We start from the raw sequence: 24,983 nt of genomic DNA, 5'->3' as shown, positions 1-24,983 counted from the left end.
TTTTTTTTATAATAAAAAGTATCCTATGTTACTTCTAATACCTCTAAGAATATGTGTACAAAATTTTGTGAAGATCGATTAAGTAGTTTTCGCGTGAAAGCATAACAAACAAACATACATTCACATTTATAATATTAGTACGGATTTACATACAATAAAATAATAAATGAAAACAAATACGATACAAAATAAAACATACGAAGCTCAGAGAGTCTGTAATTTTGACATCGATCTCAATTAATTTTAAAAGTTATAAATTGATACCAACAAATACAATATCAACAAAATATTAATACGATACAATTATAATAAATAATCAATTTATTTTCCATTATAGATGCAATTTTCATACCTCAAAATCAATTTACCTTATATTAAGTATAATTGTCCGACAATACAATTATTATACAATTAACTCATTCGTTCAATCGTAAAAGTACGTTAATAGAAATAGAAACTAAGAAATTGAAATTCCGCAGCGACATGAAACGTTTAGGGTTCTTAAGAAAGGAAATATTTTTAGAAAACCTTCGGTCGAGCTTCCTTTGTTAAGAACCGCAAATTGGATCCACACTCGCCTGCGTGCGACGTCTTATTAAACGTTCGCGTTAGGTTTACTCTAAAGGAAACCGTTCTAGAACTTTCATAACATTTATTATCTTTATATAAAACTAGTTGACGTTGGAAACTTCGTACCGCACATTTTTTCAAGAAATATTTTTTTATAGTCACGTCTCGCTTTCGACAATGTCATCATCATCATCTGAGACATTACAGCCGCGGGTGGGCCTTAGGTCTGGACCAGCAAAGCTCTCCAGTCCTATCTGTTAGAGGCTTTCCTTCTCCAACTTGTTACTCCCAAGATCTTGATATCTTGTTCGACGCCGTCCAAGCATCTGAGCTTGGGCCTGCCTCGACTTCTGCGGCCCTCCGGTCGGCCTTCTAAAAGGCGTTTGGGTACTCTGGCCTCGTTCATCCGCAACACGTGCCCTGCCCAACGCAGGTGCCCGATCTTTATGGTCTTAATTACGTTTGGCTCATCGTACATTTGGTATATATAGCTCGTGGTTATAACGCGTCCGCTATCTCTCATCCGACAATGTGACACAAAAAAATATATAATTTTCTGAAGTCGTTCAAAAGTTATGCGAGTAAATATTTAGACATTACTTCATTTTTATTTATATATAGGGGTAGACTCGTATACTTGTATTATTACTGAGGTAGGGCACAGCAGGAAATGTCCTGCTCTAAATAAGGAGCAGTCCGACTGGGGAAGTACCTCGACCTTATAGAACATCATAGCTAAATAATACTGATTTCAAACAGTGTTTTGTCCCTGTTGATGAGTAAGGTGACGAGAGCTTCTGAGGGGGAATTGGGGATAGGTTCGGCAAGGCGCTTGCGATGCTTTTGGTGTTGCAGACGTCTATAAGTTACAGTAATCGCTTACCATCAAGTGAGCCGTACGCTTGTTTGCCGACCTAGTTATATATTAAAAAAATATAGGAGCGAGCAACATAATTTTGTACCTTTTCTAAAGTATTTAAATGTAATTGTGATTCAAATAATAGATTTTTCAATTGTTTGCAGACGTATAGCTATCGACGGCAATCGCTTATTATGAGGATAGCCTTACGCTTGTTTACCGACCTATTATCCACTTCATAATCATAACATTTTTTATGAGAACAAAACTGTAACTATATTTTTAATACAAAGTAAACTGTTATTCATTTCGAAAAAATCCAATACATTCATTTACGATTTCAGATTACAGCAATCTGTGCGTCGGTAAAGAGTTATGAGAAGATGAAAATGTAGGGCTTTATAAATAGCAGTAATTCGTGGCGCCAGTCACTTGATTGGCGAGCATGTTGCCAGTGGATAAGCCAGTATTGAGATAATATTAACTGTATGAATATTTATTAAATTAATAGGAGTGGTGGCTTTGAATTCTATACTTTCTATTATAAACATAAAAATTGCGGGTACTTTGTAATTTGCAATATGCGTGTATTTACAATATTTTGAATAGATTAATCGTAGTAGATTTGATAATAAATATATATTTGGAACGTATTTTTTACTCCTGCACTTGTTAGTGTTTGAAGAACCACGGGAAAACATACAGTCGATTTTTTTAATTGCATAGAATTATCTACCCTCTTTTTCCCTCCGGCCCTTCATTTAGTCTTTGTAATTGAACAGTGGTCACAGTGAGATTTTGTTACGCTCATCTCAATGTTTCCTAATTTGTTTAGTATTTTTAATTATATGCATATGGATTAAAAACTAATTAAGTTAATCAATTAACTGAATCTCCTATAAAGGATTAAGAGGACATTATTAGGTGTCGCCAATTACACTGCATTAGCCGGACTAAGCGTAAACCGTAAACGCACCAATGGTCGATTAAAATAATTGCCAAGTTTCTTGCCGGTTCTCCTCAAATCCATTCCGAATGATTGAATTACGCCAAACATAATTTGGATTTTTAATAATTTATAGTTATTTGGTTGAAAAAATTCAAAAGTTTTTTTTTAAGTCTAATTTCTATACTCTATATTCTATCTTCTATAGGTCGAAAAAAATCGTACAGCCCTCCTGATGGCAAGCGGTTACCATAGCCTATAGACGACTGCAACACTTGAAGCATCACAAGCGCATTCCCCAACTCTCCCAACCTCAATTAATCCTTATTTAAATAAAGTTAACTACGATTATAATTCAAGCTATAACATTAATACCAACAATAATCTAAATATCGTAAAAAGCCGAAGACGATAAATCGTTGTCACAGCTCTGCCGCAGACGGTCATTAATCGCGGCGATGCAGATTGCGTGCCGCGGCTAGACCGCGACAGCGCCGTGCGGCTGTCGTTTCATCAATCATGGCCTCCGCGACCGCTGTAATTATGTTTACCATCCTTGACTGATTACCTGTTGATTTACTCTTGTGTAATCGAATTTGTTATGAAATCTATCTCAATTTTATCTATCTATTAGTAACAATTTCACCGACAGTAAAAATACTTTTAGTAGGTATGTAAAGACTTAACAAGAAAATATAGGTCAACTTAGCTAAAAATTGCAACAATCAACATTTGTAATTGAATCAGTTGAATTGAGTGCTGTGTGGCTACGGCACTAAAGAATTTAGCCACCCCCTCTCTTCCCGTGGGTGTCGTAAGAGGCGACTAAGGGATAACAAGGTTCCACAACCACCTTGGAACTTAAGAAGCCGACCGATGGCGGGATAACCATCCAACTGCTGGCTTTGAAATACACAGGCCGAAGACGGGCAGCAGCGTCTTCGGTGCGACAAAGCCAGTACTGCGGTCACCAACCCGCCTGCCCAGCGTGGTGACTATGGGCAAAACACTTCACGTTATTTTTGGCGTAAACTTGTGGAGGCCTATGTCCAGCAGTGGACTGTATAGGCTGTAATGATGATGAATTGAATCATCATTGGCCTCAATCCGTCTGTTGCAGACGATTTAAACAGTGTCAGCTTGAGTTAATTACACAGCTCTTTTCGTGACTAAATAAGCCGATACGTGAGCGACAACCTTTGCCACACGCCCTGCAGGTAAACCGGGTGGTGTCAGCGACGGAAGAAGCTTGTTGTTGTCGCGTTCTTCTTGCCGCTAAAGTCTCAAACCAAGCTTGATCGTGTATCTTGCGTCCGTCCACAACAACTTTACGCCATCCGTCACGACTCTCGGCAACTGCTTCCCAGTTTTGGTGGTCGATACCAAAGGCGTGCATATCTCGTTTAGCGCAATCCTTAAACCGTAGCATGGGCCTCCCCAAGTTACGTTTTGCGTTTGCTACAGCACCAAGCAAGATCCGCCGAGGCAGGCGCGAGGGCTCCATTCGATGCACATGCCCTAGCCAACGCAACCGCTTCTGCTTGAGTAACGCTGTGAAGCTAGGCAGCTGTGCAATATTAAGAACCCGCTCGTTGGTAACTCTGTCCTCCCAGGATATGCCCAAGATGTTACGAAGACAGCGCATATGGAAGGCGTTTAGTCGACGTTCTTGTTTCGCGTACGTCGTCCAGGTTTCAGCTCCGTAAGAGAGAATACTCAAGATGCATGCCTGATAGACGATCATCTTGGTACGCGTGGTAAGATGTTTGTTTTTCCATACTCTCGTATTAAGCTGCCCGAAGGTGGTCGCCGCTTTGCCGATACGAATATCGATCTCCGCATCAAGCGAGAGATTGTTCGACACAGTAGACCCTAGATACGCAAACTTGTTTACGACAGCCAGGGGCACGCCATCCAACGTAATTTTCGGTATTTTCGTGCTTCCCTGCACCATCACAACGGTTTTTTTGGCATTTATCGTCATTGAGAACAGTGCACACGCCCGGGCGAACCTGTCCAATATGGTCTGAAGCTCGAGAGCGGAGTCAGCGACAAAAGCTGCGTCATCGGCAAATAAGAGGCTGTCTACAAAAATGTCCTCGCGATTACGCTTGGATTTGAGAAGTTTTGTGATGTTATAGAGCTTCCCATCCGTCCTCGTATAAAAATGGATACCCTGTTGGTCATTGCCGAACGCTTCTCTTAAGAGTAATGAAAGGAATATACCAAACAGGGTAGGGGCCAATACGCAGCCCTGTCGTACACCTCTACGCATCTCGAACGGACCGGATGTGTTTCCGTTGAATATGACAGAACCTTTCATATCTTTATGGAAGCATTTCGTCAGGCTCAGAAGTTTTGATGGACACCCAATGCTTTCAAGTCCGTTATATAGTCCATCTCTGCTAACCGTATCGAAAGCCTTATTCAGGTCAACGAACGCCACAAACAGAGGTATGTTCTGCTCCCTACTCTTCTCCTGTAGTTGTCGGAGCGTAAACACCACATCGATTGCGGGACGCTGTGCACGAAACCCGTACTGTGATTCCGGATACACACGATTAGCTTGTTTCTGGATTCGCCCAAGAACCACTCGTCCAAAAAGCTTGCCTACTATGCTTAGTAAGGATATCCCACGGTAGCAGTTACAATCGCCGCGGTCGCCTTTACCCTTATATAAAGTTATGTTGTTAGCGTCGCGCATATCTTGCGGTATGTATCCTTTTTCCCAGCATTTTCACAATAGATTGTGCAGAACAGGTAATATACACTTGAGTCTGATTATTTCGGCATGGGTGCCATCGCTGCCGGGGCTTTTGCCGCATTTTAGCTGCTTGACAGCTTTGAGCAATTCCTCTACAGTAGGCGGATCGTCTAGCTCCTCCCAGGTGACCAGTTTCGGCATGTTATGCACAGCCTCCCGCTGAACGTCCACTGGTTGTGAATATAGACCGGTGTAATATTCCACCCATCTCGACATTTGCCTCAGGCTATCTGATATAATAGTGCCATCAGCTTCTTTTAGTGGAGCTGTCTTCTTAATAACTGGCCCTAAAGCGGTTCTGATTCCTGAGTAAACGCCGCCAAAATTACCCGTGTCTGCGCAAGATTGAATGCTCATACAGAGGTCGTTCCAGTAAGCGTTAACAAAGTGTCGCGTACTACGTTGCAAATTTGCTTTAGCAATTCTAAGCTCATCGGATGATTTCGGACAGGGGTTTTTTCGGTAGTTTAGAGCTGCCTTACGTTTGGAATCCAGCAGAGGTTGAAGTTGCTGGATGTTGTCAATAAACCAGTCCTGTGATTTAGTATCCTGGTGGCCAAACACTTCACAAGCTGTTGTTGTTAGGAGTCGTTTGACTTTACTCCACTCTTCATCCACAGACATAGAAGCATCCCAGGAAGCGGTTTCGCTGCGAACCGAAGTCTCATATTTTTGGACCATCTCATCGTCTCTGGTATTTTGAAGAGCAATTCGTCTTCTACCGAACGGCCTGGATGAGTGGATCTTTTTTTTACGACGGCAATACACGCCACGAGGAGGGAGTGGTCTGTTTCGCATTCGGCGCTGTGAAAGGTACGTGTGTGAAGTGTTTCGCCCAGGTCGCTCTTTCTAGTGAGTATTAGGTCAAGTTGATGCCAATGACCAGAGCGTGGATGTCTCCAGGAAACCTTACTTGATGGCTTTCCCTTGAAGTAGGTATTGGTAACGCAAAGTGAGTGTCTTGAAGAGAATTCGAGCAAGCGTTGCCCGTTCTCGTTGATCTTACCAATGCCATGGGTGCCAATACATTCTGGCCACGCACTGTGATTTTGGCCGACGCGAGCATTTAAATCACCCAAGATGTCAAGGCGGTCTCGGGGTTTTACTTTCTGTATCACAGATTCAAGTTGGTCGTAGAACTGACTTTTGGCTTCATCGGTTGCCATCAACGTTGGAGCGTAGGCGGAGATGATTGTAATAAAACCGCACTTGGTATTTAGACGCAACACCATAACACGTTCCGACACACCGTGTGGTGTTTCTATGGATGACAGGAGGTCGTTTCTTACCGCAAAGCCAACACCATGCTCGCGAACGGCTTCAGTGTCTTTACCTTTCCAGAAAAACGTATAATTTTTTTCACGAATGGATCCCTCACCAGGCAGTCTCGTTTCTTGCAAGGCACATAATGATACACCCAGCCGACAGAGCTCCATATCAATCACTGCGGTTTTACGCGGATCTTGTACGTTCTGTAAATCTCCGCAGGTGTTCGGGAGACCTGTCCTCATAGTACGGACATTCCATGTCGAAATGCGCATGGCAGTGTTATGTTGGTTCTTTGTTTTTTTATTATTATTTTGACCTTCATCCGCAGGTGTGCTAGATAACGGCGCCAATTATCCAGATATAGTCTGATGCTCCCTACACCCTAAAGGAACAAACCAGCACCGAGACGGATCGGTACCCTACTGGCCGGGGGCTGCCCAGCTTGAAGCGGGCGGTAACCAATCAGTGGGCCTTCGATGGACCCTCCCACTGACGAGAGCGACCCCTAGCGCCCGCGCTTACGTCCATACGCGCGGACTTAAAACTGGTAACTGCCACTCCCCGTGTTATTTTCCACGAAGCCGAGCTGACGTGGGTGGAGTATCCTCTCCACAGACAGACACTGTGTCGCCTAGGACATTCTTAAGGAAAACGCAGAGTTGCCTAAGCTCTGCGCCACCCTCTCGACCTCACTGGCGAGGCCCACAGGAACGACGAGTCGATACGTGTGGAGCCAGTTTGGCTGCAGGGGTCTTTCGCATTTAGAGCTATGCCACGAATGCCTGACGGAGACCCCGTTCCGGGTTTCAAATGAAGTTTTCCTTCTCCAGGACCCTGATAATTTTGAGCCAGGTTAATCCCTCGGTCGCCTTTTACGACCCCCACGGGAAGAAAGGGGGTGGTGCTATTCTACTCTGCCGGCAGCACACGGCCACGGTGTAATTGAATACAATAATGTTAAACTCACATAATTTGATACACATTTCTTGTCATATAAAAAATATATAACATAAACTAAAATAAATAATAAATAATTGGATATTCGACACGGAATGGCAACACTATTAAAAGTTGCCGTTGCCGCCGTCAGCTGCAATGGCGGGAAGCCGCATCATTATAAATCTGTTTTGAGCACAAACTTTGTGACTCCCATGTAACATGCCTTACTTACATGATTGAAACTTAATAACCTAACTCTTGAATTATAAGACGTAGCAAACGTTTTCCCAGCCAACTACAAATGTTTTGGAAAATGGCGTCGAATGACGAGTATTAAATAAGACGGTTTTACTTACCACATAGATAACTGCTTCTGACGAGTGTATACATACATATACTTTTATAACTTAAATCAATGACGTTTAAGAGACATTTCACAAAAATTGGTAAAAATCCGCGGAATTGAAACATTTTGACGTCGTTAATCTCAGTATTGGATGTAATAATATAATTTCTATTATTGAAATTTAATAGAGCAACCCGTGTTGTAGTAATATAGAGGGAAACAATTTTAATTTATATTACGTGTATAAGATTATTAACCTTTTCATCAGCCTCCTCCCTGGTTAAACGGTCGCAATGTATACTTTGAAGTCCTACTTTTCAATAACCACTACGTTGAAATCGTTTAAAAAAAATATCGTAATATGTGGAATATAATGTTGTTGAATACTAGAATAAATGTTTATTATTACATTTGTATCTCTATTAATCGATGAAAATATTTAAAGTTACGAATATTTTCCAAATAAATACAATTTTAAAAGCGATATTTTTCTTAGAAAACTAAGAAATTTTAACGAACTATCTTCATCAAAGTAAACTTACATCATTAAGGAATACAAAAAATAATAATTAAAAGATGTATTTATTTTTAATACATTTTATATTAAATAATAAAAAGATGTATATATTACCACGCATCAAGCCCAGTAAATCAGTCGAGCGCCAGCGCTCTTAGAGGTAAGGTCCATGCCAAATTCTGCGCAGCCGTTTCTTTCGCTCACACGCGCCAAGCGCCTGTTGTTATAGCGGATAAACCGCATTTGATACTTTCAAAAAAATAAACATATTACGAAAATGACTGTAAAATAATATAATGATAATTTCTGTAAACAAATGTATAATTTAATTTTCTTTTCTCACATTATCAAATACGAATAGGCATTTCAATCTGTTTGTCTTGTTATTTGTTAAATAATATGTTTGTCGGTATCATTGAGTGTATAAAAAAATTAAAACCGCTAAAATTTGATGTTCTACTTTCATCCAAAACTATACAACTCACATTCACAGACAGACTTTCTGAGGCATAATAAAATGCTATTTTATTCATATCGTAAATATTAGATTCATTCGTAAACTGAAAAAACTAAATCAATTTTAAAAAACTTGTTTTTTTTATAAAATCTCTCAAATCAATCTAAAATCTCTTTTTTAAATTTATTGACTGTTGTTATATAGGTAACATACTTGATATTTTTAACAATATAATTATGTAAAAAACATTTTATGCCATAGTTATTTATTTTTATTATACATTAGAAAATGATCAAGATGGTGTTTTGGTTGTCACACTATACTTACTAGCACAAAGATCGCGCGGCTCGTACGACTCACGCGATGCGACCAAATTTACCTAAACTTGCAGAGCGTAAAATTGTGAAATGGCTCTTAAATACCAACACGCTTAAAGAATCACAAACTATTATATTTATTAGTTTGACCTTAATACAGATAATATGTATATACCTCATGACTTCAAACAATCGTAGGTAATTCAATTGTTTGAAACAAAGACAATATTTTTTTTCTAAATAAATGACTTGTTTTCTTTGTTCTGATCAAATATAAATATTTATTAATGTATTTGTTAGATCGTTAAAAAGTATATAAAGATTGTAAACAAAAACAATAGCCACCGTTGTTCCTACAGTGTGACAAAATTAATCACAGGCTGGGATAAAATCTCTAATGATTAATGTCGCTGTCAAACTGTGCTCGTGATTACACCGCGCTCGATTAATTATCTAAAACCGCCTAGCTCCATTACTGCTCGTCTGGCGATAGATCACTAGTATCAAGAGTATTCTACGTACAAGCTTAGCAATCTTTAGAAATTTTGTTAATCTAAAGTCGCAGTCATTCTAAAATTTTATCAAGCTATGTAATTATTTAGACCATAGTTTTAAGTCATGTATGTACCTACATCAACAAAATTCCATATCGCAACAATCAATTTATATAATTTGAGAATGACTTTAACTTTACTTTTTATCCGTAAAATAATTAAACTGCTGTTTTGATTTAATAATCTAAATATACACGCATAAAACTAGATCATAACGTTTTCATCAAGTGCTGTCGTGTGAAAACACTAATACAAACTACATGTTTACAAATATTAATTATTTAAACATTTTTTACTATTAAATGGGGTGGTAAGTCACCAGTGTGAAAAAAGAAAAAATAGAACTTAAATGTACTTACTTATTATATTAATATTCATTAAATTCCTGCGTTCACTAACCCGCCTGCCCAACGTTGGTGACCATGGGCAAAACACATGAGTTCAAGCTATTTTTGGCGCGAACTTTTGGAGGCCTATGTCCAGCTGTGGACTGTATTAGGCTGCGGTGAATCAGTGGAATTAAATTCCTAATTTATAAAACTATATTTTGTAATGAAGACTTCACTTGAAATTTCGTCACTCTCAAAATCCTCTCAATGCGAATTAACACAGCCTCTAAGCCTTCGTGAACACACAAGTATACTTAGTCAAATGCACTCAAAGTGCCACAGACCAACATCTGACTAATTTGTACGTTATCTAATCCTTGTAACTATATCCTTGAACTGCATTATGCAAGGAATTTTGAGTGTTGTAGATTTCCATCCGATTCTTGCAATCAATAAATAAAGATAGAGAAATGAAATCAAAGTAAAATATTTATTTCACCACACACTTGACGAACCTCAAAAAAAATATCATTAACAAAAAAAGACAGCGACAAGAAACAAGCTTACTAACTTAGGTAGGGTAGAGCGGGGCTTAAAGGTCCAATTTGACTATTTTGCATTATACCGTGAAAACCGAGCCTGCTATATCAAAATATATAATGCTATTCAAACAAACAGTTATCTGACTATGTTTAACTCAATTTTCCAATTTTTCTAGATCTTGTCGTCTGTCTCTTTTTACCCCATAGTTGGGGTAAAAAGGGACAGCCAGGAGGCAAAAAGGTCCACTATTTAGTTTGTATTTTTAAAAGTTTTTATGAAATAATAACAATATTTGATTCAATAAAATTCGATAGTTTATTTTTATTCCAAAAACCAAAAGTAAAAAACAACTATTATTTTCACCTAAAAAAAATCTTTTTCATACTTAGATTAAGTTTCATGATATTTAAGCAGTCTTTTATAACAAAAATAGTATTTTTTAACAAACAAAAACTATTTTCTTCTAGATTTCCTATCATATCACAATAATTGAAACATTACATATGAATAATTTCTAACCGTTGAGTTTTAACCACTACTCAGTCTCAATACAACATAGTTAAAAAAAGATAACACTTATCCTTGTGAATTTTGCCATACTTATTTTACTTTATTATTTAGTCTTATAAGATAAAAAAATCAAAATATGTTTTTTTTTAAAGTTAAAAAAAAATAAAATTCTTCTAATAATAACTATAACATAATTAACGTTTTTGGTATCTATATTTCATCTTAATCAGAGTCATCGTTTCCTGAATCACAATTATTACAAACAAAGTAAATGCGATTTCTATTTGAAATACATTTTTCATGGGCCCATTGTTTGCAAAGATTACATTGAATCCAACCTTCACCTGCAACACTGTCACTGAACTTCTCGCAGCAAATCAAACAAAAGTATTCATCATCAGAGTTAGAATCACTGTCAATCTCTTGTAAAATTGCTTTTTTTACTTTCTCAACTTCTTTATTTGGTTTGCTTTTCTGCTTTACTCCTTTAGCCTTTTTCTTATTCAAGATTTCTTGTTCTTGACGTAGACTTTCTTTTTCTGGTGTATCCGTCAAAATAGCAGTTTTGCGGCGTTTTCTAACAATAGTTGACTTTCGTGGTCCGGCTTTAGGTAGCGGTCGTACAATATCGGGCGAATAACTTTCGTATGGATCAACTAATGTTGATATCGGTGCACCATATGATGTTGATGGCTGCGGGTCCAACGACGTTGTAGGTCGTGGATCAGACAATACTGTTGGCAAGGGAGTAGATGACGTTGAAGGCTGTGGTTCATTTCTCAGATCAGACAATACTGTTGGTAAAGGAATAGACGACGTTGAAGGCTGTGGTTAATTTTCAGATATCTTAGGGCGATCCGTTACATAAGTTGATGCAAAATCATCGTCGTTAAATTTATCTTGGTTGAAAGGGAATATACCAGTTTTTTCGAATCCACTCATTATGTTACTCGGTGTTAAGGCTAAAGGTAAAGACGTGCGGACGATTCCAGGGATATTGTAGATAGTCATTGTTTTACCAGCATTATTTCGCATCCATACATCTTGAGCTGAAGAAAGATATCTTTTAAAAGGTCCATATACCGACACGTCGAGTGGCTGTAACTTGTGGGAACAATGTGGAGGACAAGAGAGCATGACCACTCCGTTTTCTTTAGCCAAATCTAAAGTTGGTACAGATAAATGTGAAGAATGGTTGTCTAAAACCAACAGAACAGGAGGTTGCATTAACTCCACAGATTTTGTGCCCCGATCAGTTTTTCTTTTATAGTTTCGCATACTGAAAGAAAAAATATTTTTTATCTTATTTTGCCAATATATTAACGATGGGCTAAAAGGTCCATAGTGGACCTTTTTACCCCAACCATGTGTAAGTGTATTAACAGGTTATAAAAAAAATTACCGTTCAAACTAGCTAAAAAATGATAATAAATCGTGATAAACAAATAAATTACGTATACGAATAAACTTCGTTTAAGCATGGTCAACGAAATAACAGTGCTCGAAACTAAAAAGAATAATAATGAAAAAATTTACTTACGTTAAAATTTCGAGACGTGGTCGTATATCTCCTGCTAGCGATGTCGCTCGACTGCCGGCAATACCTTGTTCAGTGTTGCCGTTAGGACAATCTAGTTTGTGGCTACATCAAAGAAAAAAGTTGCCAGTTTTGTAAATAAATCACTTTCGAAATTCCGCTAGAAGTGGCTAAAGTGTGCGTTTTCCGATTACAGAGCAAAGAGTATATAAGTACAGTTGTTACAGAGCATAATGTGACTCAGTGGAGCACAATGCTAAATTGTGCTGATGCTTAATTGGAACTTAAATTAGTTTTGAAATACATCAGTTTTGAATATATCATTTCTTTAAAGGAATGTCCATAATTCACACAAGTATTCACTTATAAAGTTAAAAAAAAAAAGAAACTGCTTGCGAGCGTCTTCCCTTATACAATAACAATATTGCTCTTGCGCTTTGACATTTTGACATGAGTAGTATTGACCTTATGCAAAACAAACTAGGCTCAACAGTAATAGCAATACGGTCCATTTTCATTCAATCGAACCTAAATCAACTTAAAGATAAACATTCATTCGGGAACCCCCTGCCATAATGCAGACATTATTGGTGTTGCCTAAAATTAACTATGTATTTTAGTTTGGTAGTATTGGTACCGTATGGTGGTATGTATTAGGCGGTAGACTTTTTATAGTAATAAAAATATGTATGTAGTAACAATCTAAAAAGCAGCCAGAAGTAGCTAGATTTATTTTGGTGGCTAAAATGGATTGTTTTTAGGCTAAAACCGTTGAAAATCTGCTAGATCTAGCCACAAAATGGCTAAAACGGCAACACTGACCTTGTTACGTCTCCCGCGCACCCCTCTCACAACTTGTATAGTCGGAAAGAACGATATGTCACTAGTTTTTTAGATACTTATGGTGGACCTTTATACCCGCGGACCTTTAAGCCCCGCTCTACCCTAATGTACCTGGTCTTTGTTATCCAGCAACGTTAACTTAGTTACAATATTTAGTTAACATTAAATCTTCATGTCTCCGTAGACATTACCTTCTTATTATATCCTCGACTTTATAAAATATTACAATTTAAACCGTGCCTCGTGTAAACACCGTGCCTCGGAGAGCACGATAAGCCGTCGGTCCCGGTTGTTATCATGTACACCTGATAGCGATCGTTACTCATAGTAGAGAATATATCCGCCAACCCGCATTAGAGTAGCGTGGTGGATTATAATAAGCTCTGATCCTTCTCCTACATGGGGAAAGAGGCCTATGCCCAGTAGTGGGATATTACAGGCTGAAGTGTACAATTTAAAAAAAAGTAATGTCCCTAGTGCAGGCGGAAAGAAGCGGTTTTACTATCACTTCTTTTTTTTTGTATTAGTAATTTTGCTAATTACACAGAATGTACATACTCGTAAATTGGTTCATCTACTTGACGATAATGTATTTCAGTGATTCTCAACTCTCAACCACCGTCTCGCATACCACCATCGCAGCCTGCCGCGCCGTGCCGCGAAATTTTTTGAAGTGCGCTATCAAATTTTAGAATATTATATGTAGTAGTCTAGTGTAGTAGTATCTAGTAAATTTTACATTTATATATAATATATATCTAGTATATAATGCTTCTTTAGTGTCAATAAAATAGTCAAACACTACTAAGCTCAAAATTTTAATTAACCGAATTCAAATAAAAACATGTAATCATTAAAGTATTGCGAACTGCGTACAAAAAGGTTATCTTAAAATTTCTTTACAGTACTGTATTTTATACAATTCTCGGTTTACTGGTACGTGCTTTGTACTTTTTATTAGAAATAAATAAATGTACCGCAAAGACGGTAACATAATACGTAAGCGCAAAGGAAATTCTTGTTAGATTGTAAAATAACTCCAACAAAGGGTTCAAAACATAAAGTAGTGCAGTACTGAACACAGCCAAGAGATATTTACAATTCCACAAAATGTGTTCCGTACTATCGAAAAAGATTTTAAATGCTTATCATATTTATATTGAATGTTATGCTTGTTTTAAAATTTATCCCCAATAGGGAAAGGCAAAGGACTATAATCCATACAGCCTATTGAATGTTAATGAATAATGACAAAATAGTTTTTTTTTTTCTATAATTGACACGAAGAATTTCTTATAATACATTTTTATCTGTCAAAAATAATAAAAATAAGTGTGCTTTAGACCACACGACTGAAGTAAAACTTCTTTAGCCCCTACAGTAATATACGAAATGTAACCCTGTCTCTTTCTATCTTCACCAACTTATATCTTCCTCTCAACTTCCGTTCGCCTCGGTTGATCACACTTTTCGTAACGCCCTGGCCACGCATTCGCCAGCTTACTACCCAAGTCAAGCGTGTGAAAAGAAGTTTTACTTCAAAAATTGTAAAGATGTCGCAGTGTCACAACACCGACTACTATGGTAGGAGTGGTGGGTATATTGCATGTATTTTTGAACCTCCGGTACAGAATTCTTATAAGTAATATTAACAAGTGTGATTTTTTTTATTTAAACAGCGAGTTAATGAAATTTATTATTTCAGCAAAAGGCGAAGTCGTATTGTTAGTTATATGGTTCGAGTTTTCGAACACTTCGTTCCAACTTTACAACTGCATCTTCTGAAAGATTATCGGTTTTTAATTACGAGATGATACTCAAAGACAGTGCGCTTTAACTACTTAAAAAGTTTCACAGTCCTAAAGAATTTTGTTATTTCGCTTGGTTATAACTTTGTCCTTAAAGCGTTGTTGTACTATTTCGTACCGCTAATTTTATAATGCTGAAAAAAAAGTTACGCTTGCACGACAATAGTAACGAATTAGATAGAATTAATAAACATAGTTATGTTAACAATAATAAACATTTTAAGATTTCATGGATCTATTTAATTAATAATAAAATGGTATATAAAGTCATGCTAGTAATTATTATATTATGATCTCGTTAGATTTTGCGGACTGTGTCGCCATCTTTTGACAAGTAGTTCATAAAAGAAATATTACAATTCTCGAATGAGCAATGAACATAAGTAAAATTAAAATTACTCAAAATAATATTTTTGTTTTTCAACAGATGTAAAAGCTTTCAAAACACGAAACGAGGTGAAATATGCCGAATCCCTGGCTGCACTGTGTCGCCATCTGCCGGATCACAACCGACACCGATACGCATGCCACACGTGCAACCAGAAACCTTTCGACTTTTCATACAATATGTGTACACGGGAAAAGTAAATTTAATTTTTATAACTTTTTATATATATATATTAATTTTATTAAATGAATCTTTTTATATATTATATTTTTTATTTAGCTGTTACTTCAAGATTCTGGTGTATTTGAAATGATGACATTAGCAGCAGATCTAGGAGTGGAAGATCTCCGAGCAGCTTGTGAAGACCACGTTACATCCACCTTAAGTGTTGAGAGTGCTTGTACTTTGTTAGCTGCTGCTATGGAAATTCAAGATAGACCAGGTATGTTATAAAGTTGCTAAGTTATTAATTCTTCTTTTCGTCAAAACAGCTTGTGGCGATGGTGGTGTAATGGTCAGCATAGTTGCCTTCCAAGCAGTTGATCCGGGTTCGATTCCCGGCCATCGCACACTTTTTGTTTTTATAATTTATTTTATAGCACATAATAATAAAGCTGTATAGTTTTTATTTTTACTTTCGTAAATGTAATCTTTTATAAAAACAAAGTATCTAAAACGAAAAAAATTAATATGGAAACTACATGAAAATTATGTAAATAAAAGAATATAAAAATTTAATAAAAAATAAAAACACCATCATTAATATATTCATTAAAAGAACATTTTTATATAAAAAATTCGCGTTTGTCCCTATCAGTCCCTACAATAAATTACAAGCTTATTTTGCAGTGCTGCCAACTTGGGGGATTTTCCCCTAAATTTAGGAATATTTTGCAAATAGCGGAAAAGTCATAGAAGGATAAATTTTTAATGGCAATTTTTTGGGAATTTTGGTTCATCAGAACGTAATATATTTTAATATGAAAAACGAATAAAAAATAATAATTCCTCAATTATTAATTTTTAAAAGAACATGTTCAAATACTAAAGCAAAGTATACAAAATCAGTTATTTTCTATTTTAAAACCCTTTAAAAAATAAAAACCAATAAAAAAAAATCGGATTTTTTTAATAATTTAAATTTTAGGTTTGGGTTTTGTTTTTTAATTTAGGGATATTTGTTATAACATTTAGTGAAAATTATTTCAAGAGTTGGGAACACTGGTATTTTGTATAATCTACAATAGCAGCCATTTTGATCGTTGTCTGTGGCTTCCAATAAACTCCATTGACGTATAAAAAACGACGCCGGCTTGGCGGTCTTTTGCTTTTAGTAAATTATTGTTTCAAATCAAATTATAACACGTAAAGATGGCTTACAAGGGCCCACCAAAAGTGCAAAAGGTGATGGTACAGCCCATCAACCTTATATTTAGATATTTACAAAACAGAAGCCGCGTACAAATCTGGTTATACGAGAACTTGAATTTGAGGATCGAAGGCCACATCGTGGGATTCGACGAATATATGAATATTGTATTGGATGAAGCTGAGGAAGTGCACACGAAAACGAAAAATCGGAAGCAAATCGGTCGTATAATGATGAAAGGCGACAACATAACGTTGATTCAAAATGTCAATCCGAACGCTACAGTATAAGCTAGGGGTTATGAGAAGCAAATGGACAATTCTAGCTGATAAGTGTGATGGTTACTGTCTGTGAAATGTGAAAGTGTTTTATAGATTTCCACACATACTTTTTTTCATTAAATTTAAGATACAAATCGACTTTTATTTTCTAACCTATAACGTTAACGTTTTGAATAACTATTTCTGAATATTAAAAATCTAAAACGAATATACCTTTATTGTAGTAAAAAAACCGTTAAAATTGTAGCAGTTTTGTGTTTCAACAATAATATTATAACTATTAATCAGTAATTAACAAAATATTTGTTTCAAATCTAGATCTGTTCAGGATATTTATAATATGTTAATTTCAAATTATCTGTTCATAATATACCAAATACAGGTCAAATTGTAAATATAGAAAAAACTTGAAGAATATGTGATTTATTAAAAATGTAATTAATATTCTTTAATTTTTAAAAATGAATACATTCCAGGAGGCAAAAGTGCATCGTCTTTCATGGAACGCTGCATAGCGTTTATAGGGGACAATGCAGCGGACTGCGTGAAGACAAACTCTTTCCTAAATCTGCCGAAAGATGCTCTCATCAAGCTCATATCTTCAGACTTTGTTAGTATCTAATCAGTAATGAATACTGAATTATCCAAGCTTATTATTTTCTCAACAGACCGCTGTAAAGGTCCTTGAGTGAATATTATTTACCTAACTTTGACTGAGATCTATATAGATGAATCACTATATCTCTTATTCATGCCGTTACTTGAAATGACAGAACAGTATCGAAGAATCTCATGTAACGAAAAATTAAAAGATTGCTTCAAATTTTGCAAAATTTCCGAAAACTAAAGACAATTTACAAGAGTACCAATCTCTGCAATTGAAATTTATTTAATTGAAATATACTTTTGAACCACTTTTACAGACCAATTAAGTAGTTGTGTTTGTTTCAACAAAAAACGTGACTTCAATTTACATTGTTAGTAATAAAATGAGACCATCATTAATGTAGGTAAGCTGTTGTGGTTACCGCAGTAACAATATAGTCACCCCCTCTCTCCCCGTGGGTGTCGTAAGAGGCAAATAAGGTATAACACAGTTCCACTACCACCTTGGAACTAAAAAGCGAACTGATGGCGGGATAACCATCAATGGCTTTGAAATACACAGGCCGAAGATGGGCAGCAGCATCTTCGGTGCGACTAAGCCAGCCCTGCGGTCACCAACCTGCCTGCCCAGTGTGGTGACTATGGGGAAAATACACGAGTTTACGACGTTTTTGGCGCGAACTTGTGGAATCCTATGTCCAGTAGTGAACTGTATTAGGCTGAAGTGATAATAATGTAGGTAGTTAGAAGATACCCAATTGAAATATGCATTATTAGGGATAACTCAATAACTACTCGTCCACATTTCAATCACCGGATTTGGAAAAAAACACACAAAAAGAATTCAGTTGATTGAGGACTACTTTTTTAAATATCTTTATTAGGGACTTTTATATATATGTACATGTCAGTTCTATACTATTATTATTCTATACTAAAACTAACAAGTTTAACATTTTTAAATAAACTACATTATAAAACTAAATTATTACTAGATCTAAACAATACTAAATACACACTAGTATAGATTTGGCACAACCGCTTTTCTTAAAGTAAAAGTTAACAATTTATTCTGTTAATTTTAATTTTCCTTCTTTTTACCTTGTGAAGTGAATTTTGGTGTTCATTAATGTGTAAAATTCAGTTGTATTAGTCCAATCCTTGAATAAACCTAATTTGTGTTTGCAATTGCATTGTGCAATTGTTTCTATATACAGATTTGTACAATACTTCTCTGAACGATTGTGTGCCATGTTTCCGAGTTAAGTCGAATAGATTTATTTTATCTGGTCTCACATAAACTTATAAGAAAGTTATTCAATATAATCATCTGTTAATTTTTGCTCTGTTGTCCTAAGTGATTTAATCGATAGTTCTGGTTAGAAATAGTTAAAGAAAAGAATACCAGTAGGAAAACTCTCACAAGTAAAAAGGATGATTTATTTAACAGTTCCTATGTTTATTTTTAATTATTGTTCCGATTATAACTCAGAATGTTAAACTCATTTTAACAACTATATTCATAAATTTTAGTTGTACTCTAAGGGCCAGTTTCACCTGTTGTGTATAGTTATGTAAGTTTATCCTGACTAACAGCAGGAGCTAAAACAGGACAGTACCTATTTCACCAAAATACCTACAACTTTTATTTTCAAAAATGTAAATAGAAATATCTTATAACGGATTTTGATGGTGAAAAAGACCCTCATGTGTCAAATTGCTTTCGGCAAATTAAAAGCAATCTGTGAAATAGGGCCTTAATGTACTGCCTACGTATATATGGTAGAAAAGTAGTTTGTTTTTCATAAAAGCCCGAAATCTAGTTACAGCGCCATCTGGCAGTAAATGAAATTATTACTTTGTATTATACTCAGTAGACTAGGTACTTCTGCTACTAAACACAAAAAGATTATTATAATATGTACGATTTTATTTTTGTGTTACCCACACATTAGGAATTCAACGTGTGGGTAACACAAAAAAAAAATCATACATATTAAAAATAGAATGTCATCATATATATAGAAGCCTATTTTCTCCTAAAAACATATACGAGTATTTATATACATATATCAGTTTATATTTTCGAAATTAAAACAAAACATAAAGGAAGAAGGTTTAAGCTGTTGCAAGGGCTTGCGTACCCTAGGGCCAAAAGGGTCGTGGCCCAGGGCGGCACAAACCGAGCCCGAGGAGCGCTGTAAGCCGACTATACTTACGTACTAGGGATAATCCATTTTTACAAGAATCGATAGTTTTTTGTTTTAATCGATTTTTAAAAATAAAATCTCACCAATGTAAACAAAGATACGTCAAAAAAGATCAGCCGAAATAAATTACGGATATTTTCCCTTTGCTAGATTATTTTACGCAATGGTTGGCCTAAAAAAAGAGGTCAGCCGAAAAATTTGAATAACCGATTTTATCCGAAATGTTTTAATACATACTGCTTTTGCCTTTTTTCATTCATGAGGGGAAAACTATATTGGCCCGGCGCGCTTCTTCGCCGAATCTTAAAATACGCCACAGAACTGAGGTAATAATATGGGGTATCGCTGAAAGTGTGACAGCTTGACATAGGGGGGAGAAAATAGTCGGAAATGGTAAAGTTTTGTGTGGCTTATTTTATGGATGGCTGTTTTGTAATATTGTAAAGCATTTATGGGTGCCTAAAAATATGTAAAAATTCTATGAGTATAATATGGGTGGTGGTGGCAGTTGTGCCTGGAAGAAGAAGAGGTGTGGCGCTGCGCACTGGCTTGGGCCAAGCAGCGCGCCGGCGTCACGCAGCCCACCGCGCACTGGACCGAGGAGGAGCGCGCGCGCGTCTGCGCGCACCTCGCGCCGCTCATGGCGCACGTGCGCCTGCTGCTCATCGGTGAGTGCGGCCCTGATCTCTGACTACTGTGTCACTGGACCGACTTGTGTTCACTTTCAGGCCTCATTCTTAATGTTCGCCCACTCGATTTACATCGTTACTATTATGACATTTCTTCGTGTGTTTACTTTTGTATGGACGTATTTTTTTTTTTAATTTGTTTGTAGTATGTATATATTATATAAGTAGTATATATATAAGTATATCTCTGTATTTATATGCGTATGTTTAATTTGCTTGTACTGTTTTATAGTTCTACCTTAACACTTACCTTTTACTATTTTTACCATTTTACGCCTTAAGGTTGACTGGTAGATAAGGCTGTACGGCCTTAAGTCCGCCTTTTGCGCAACCTGTTATCTCGGTGTGTTGTTATGTTGTTTTTTTTTTAGTTGTGTAATAAAGTTTAAATAAATAGATAAGACTATGTGGTGCAGATAGTACGGTTTTCGCGGAGGAGGTGGAGCCGACTGGTGCTGTTCCCATGGAACTCTCGCTAGAGCGCTACAGACGAGCAGCACTGCACGCCGCGCCGCGACCCGAGCGACACGAACCTCGTATTGAGCCCGACAAGCGCACACAGCCGCGGTATATATATTATAAACTAAGTACCACTGAACACTACATACTGCTCCCACGCATCATACTACAGACCATGCCACACTACACTACGTCTAACCACCATCACAACACACAATATAATACTACCCACTTACACACGTTACACATAATACTACACAGAACATGACACGTTGCGTTATACATTAGGCATATTTACAGACCAACATTACGAAATCAATTTTGTATCAATTATAATTTCAGGTTGGCAGTGAACATGTTCGCTGGCTCTGTGATCCTGCAACAAGATAAGAGTGCATTCCAGTCTCTTATTAACAGCTGGTAAAGTATTGTTTAATATCCAACTAATATTATAAATGGCATATATTTTTAATGAAGGAGAGATGAATAAATTGATAGATTCAATCTACTCTACTTGCGGCAGTACAACATCGAATTCTATATTTAAAGCTTAAGTTAAACGTCATTGGCAGCAGATAATTTTGTAATGATTTCAGTAAAAAATGTCTCAGGCTTATGTTCCCAGACACATCTATCTGATAGGTTGATTGTGTGTTGTTCTCAGGTGCGGTAGTCCGAAGCAGTCGTGGCGACTAGTGTTCCGCGCATCCACGCATGGCTTCTCCGCGCAGGCCTTCCACTCGCACTGCGACGGCGTTGCGCCCGTGCTATTGCTGCTGCAGGTGCCGCCTCTGTGCCACGTGACGTCACTGTGGACGTCCACGCACCGAACACTCATATTCTTATACCAACTAATTTATGTCGTTGTTTTCAACGGAAGGCAAAATTGATTTCGTTGAAGTCACAGTCTATACTGTGTACGGCTACAAGCCGAAGAGTGTACATTTGTATATTTTGACTATCGAACATCCTCTGCAATTAAAACTACACATTCGAACATTTAAATAACCAAGTATGACGTCATAGTAACACCCCCTCTGCCTGTGTGCGACAGCCGGCGCGCGGCCCCCCGCTGGGCGGGTTCAGCAGCGCGGGCTGGGGGGCGGGCGCGGCGGGGGCGGGCGGCTACGTGCCCGCCGAGCGCGCCTGCCTGTTCGCGCTGTCCGACCCGCCCGCCGTCTACCCGCTGGCTAAGAAGGCCTTCGCGCTCTGCTACCACCCCGAGTGAGTGCTGGGCTCGTGTCGTACTCACATGGCAACACTAGGTCACATGTCACACTAGCTACGTGCCCGCCGAGCGCGCCTGCCTGTTCGCGCTGTCCGACCCGCCCGCCGTCTACCCGCTGGCTAAGAAGGCCTTCGCGCTCTGCTACCACCCCGAGTGAGTGCTGGGCTCGTGTCGTACTCACATGGCAACACTAGGTCACATGTCACACTAGCTACGTGCCCGCCGAGCGCGCCTGCCTGTTCGCGCTGTCCGACCCGCCCGCCGTCTACCCGCTGGCTAAGAAGGCCTTCGCGCTCTGCTACCACCCCGAGTGAGTGCTGGGCTCGTGTCGTACTCACATGGCAACACTAGGTCACATGTCACACTAGCTACGTGCCCGCCGAGCGCGCCTGTCTGTTCGCGCTGTCCGACCCGCCCGCCGTCTACCCGCTGGCTAAGAAGGCCTTCGCGCTCTGCTACCACCCCGAGTGAGTGCTGGGCTCGTGTCGTACTCACATGGCAACACTAGGTCACATGTCACACTAGCTACGTGCCCGCCGAGCGCGCCTGTCTGTTCGCGCTGTCCGACCCGCCCGCCGTCTACCCGCTGGCTAAGAAGGCCTTCGCGCTCTGCTACCACCCCGAGTGAGTGCTGGGCTCGTGTCGTACTCACATGGCAACACTAGGTCACATGTCACACTAGCTACGTGCCCGCCGAGCGCGCCTGTCTGTTCGCGCTGTCCGACCCGCCCGCCGTCTACCCGCTGGCTAAGAAGGCCTTCGCGCTCTGCTACCACCCCGAGTGAGTGCTGGGCTCGTGTCGTACTCACATGGCAACACTAGGTCACATGTCACACTAGCTACGTGCCCGCCGAGCGCGCCTGTCTGTTCGCGCTGTATTATGTCGCTTCAGCCTGTAATATCCCACTGCTGGATATACTCCTTTTTCCCCATGTAGGAGAAGGATCAGAGCTTAATCCACCACACTGCTCTAATATGAGTTGGCGGATGTATTCCCTGCTATGAGTAACGACCGCTATCAGTTATACATTAATAACAACTGGGACCGATGGCTTAACGTGCTCTCCGAGGCACGGTGGGAAGACCCACAAGGACTGCACAAACACCCAAACCACGGCAAACATCTGTATGGCCAATACAAATGTTTGTCATGTGCGGGGATCGAACCCGCAACCGCCAGTGCAACAGCCACAAACCAGTGCTGTGATCGTTGCGCCAACGCGTATTGTATTATGTATATACTATCAACACTGCCCCCAAGTACTGACTGAAGTAACTCGTTGATCGTCCTCAGTTGTGGTCCTATCTTCGGTGCGGGCGCGGACTTGCTGGTGTCCAGCAACTGCCACGCCAACAGCGACAGCTACAGCAACCTTCACTCGTACGGGGACTCCCCGACGCCCGCCTCGCTTACACCTGACTACAACTTTACTGTCCGCGACTATGAACTTTTTACACACGCTAACTAACCCCACTCGTTACAACCACTACCCTTTCTTAATACCTCTATCTGATCTCATCGCGTCTTCGGTCACTATATATACCCTTCTCTAACACCCTCTGCTATAAAATATAAATATAATAAAATACAAAATTGTACACCAAAAAAGGGATATTTTACATCAAAAAACTATATGAATGAAGGAAAACATAGTCAACCTTTCCAAAGGTAAATATTATCTATTATTATTTGAGTCTAGTAACACTTCTACATACTGTCATATTGACCCCTCTCCTCCTCTAGACTTTGCCACTACCTTCCCTTATACTATCTGCTATACAAATTGTTATAATTTCTGACTATTAACACCTATATACAATCAAAACTATCTGCTACCTACAGATAACTACCACTACTGACTGCTACTCCTATTATTTAGAAATAAATATGTTCTTATATACTTCAGTATTGTTATATAATTTATTTACTCCTAGCTCTTATTTTTTCTTTTAATAGCAAAAGGCAAATAGCTAATCATATAATAAGTCGTTTATTAAATTGTGTCAATATAATGAATAATTGAGAAGAGTTAATGACTTATAAATGCATTAACCTATACGGTTTACTCGTTCTAACTCTAAAATAGCAATATTAACCTAAAGACATTTGTGTGTACCGTATATTCAAATAGGCAAATCTATTAGTACAATAAAAGTATTACGAAAGAAAATTATAATTATTATTCTTAAAATCTTATTTTTATTTTTTAATCCCTATCCTAGTTTAATAAGTGATATTCCTAAATTACAACATTGAAGAGAGACCTTTATTTGCGTAGGCGTTTGTCGCGTTATCTTGAAGTCGATTATGGGCGTATTTACCATAGGGCCAAAAGGGCCATGGCCTCGAGGCGGCTCACAGTAAGGGGCGGTACAAGCCGAGCATACGTACTGAAAAAAATAATCGATTTGTACAAGAATCATTATTTTTTTAGCTATAATCAATTTTAATAAACTCTCATCCGTTTACAACGGTGCCTAAAAATAGGTCGGCCGAATTATATTGAGTATTATTACATAGTTACATAGAGTATTACATGCATTGTTAAAAGAAAGTCGATTCTAATAAAACGATTTATTTTACAAAGAAAATAATCGATATTGATTTTTTTTAATTGTCACGTCCTTAGGACAAACCACAAACG

The 24,983-nt window shown here is 38.1% G+C and overlaps 2 protein-coding genes and 1 non-coding gene across 3 annotated transcripts in view; all 3 read left to right on the top strand.

Moving 5' to 3' along the window:
• LOC123659666 (kelch-like protein 3) overlaps positions 1-24,530 on the top strand; it is a 36,692-nt gene extending 12,162 nt beyond the window's left edge. Inside the window, exons 2-10 of the mRNA XM_045594863.1 lie at positions 15,536-15,692; positions 15,776-15,938; positions 17,623-17,756; positions 20,471-20,630; positions 21,068-21,218; positions 21,453-21,530; positions 21,775-21,892; positions 22,165-22,334; positions 23,633-24,530. Coding sequence (XP_045450819.1) covers positions 15,536-15,692; positions 15,776-15,938; positions 17,623-17,756; positions 20,471-20,630; positions 21,068-21,218; positions 21,453-21,530; positions 21,775-21,892; positions 22,165-22,334; positions 23,633-23,807 — 1,306 coding nt within the window. The 3' untranslated portion in view covers positions 23,808-24,530. The remainder of the gene's footprint in view (positions 1-15,535; positions 15,693-15,775; positions 15,939-17,622; positions 17,757-20,470; positions 20,631-21,067; positions 21,219-21,452; positions 21,531-21,774; positions 21,893-22,164; positions 22,335-23,632) is intronic.
• Positions 15,994-16,065, top strand: Trnag-ucc. Its single transcript has one exon. It is a non-coding gene; the product is annotated as a tRNA-Gly (tRNA).
• LOC123659667 (probable small nuclear ribonucleoprotein E) lies at positions 16,729-17,280 on the top strand. The gene has a single exon (XM_045594864.1). The coding sequence runs from the start codon at positions 16,868-16,870 to the stop codon at positions 17,153-17,155; it is 288 nt and encodes a 95-aa protein (XP_045450820.1). The 5' UTR covers positions 16,729-16,867; the 3' UTR covers positions 17,156-17,280.
• Positions 24,531-24,983: the final 453 nt, after the last annotated feature.

The sequence above is a fragment of the Melitaea cinxia genome, chromosome 14 (assembly GCF_905220565.1).
Source record: "Melitaea cinxia chromosome 14, ilMelCinx1.1, whole genome shotgun sequence".
NCBI lineage: Eukaryota > Metazoa > Arthropoda > Insecta > Lepidoptera > Nymphalidae > Melitaea > Melitaea cinxia.
Note: the sequence above shows the minus strand (reverse complement) of the source record. Positions and strands in the feature narration are given on the sequence as shown.

What these genes read in the sequence shown, in the direction of transcription:
- LOC123659667 (XM_045594864.1), top strand. Translation starts at nt 16,868, where the DNA reads ATGGCTTACAAGGGCCCACCAAAAGTGCAAAAGGTGATGGTACAGCCC.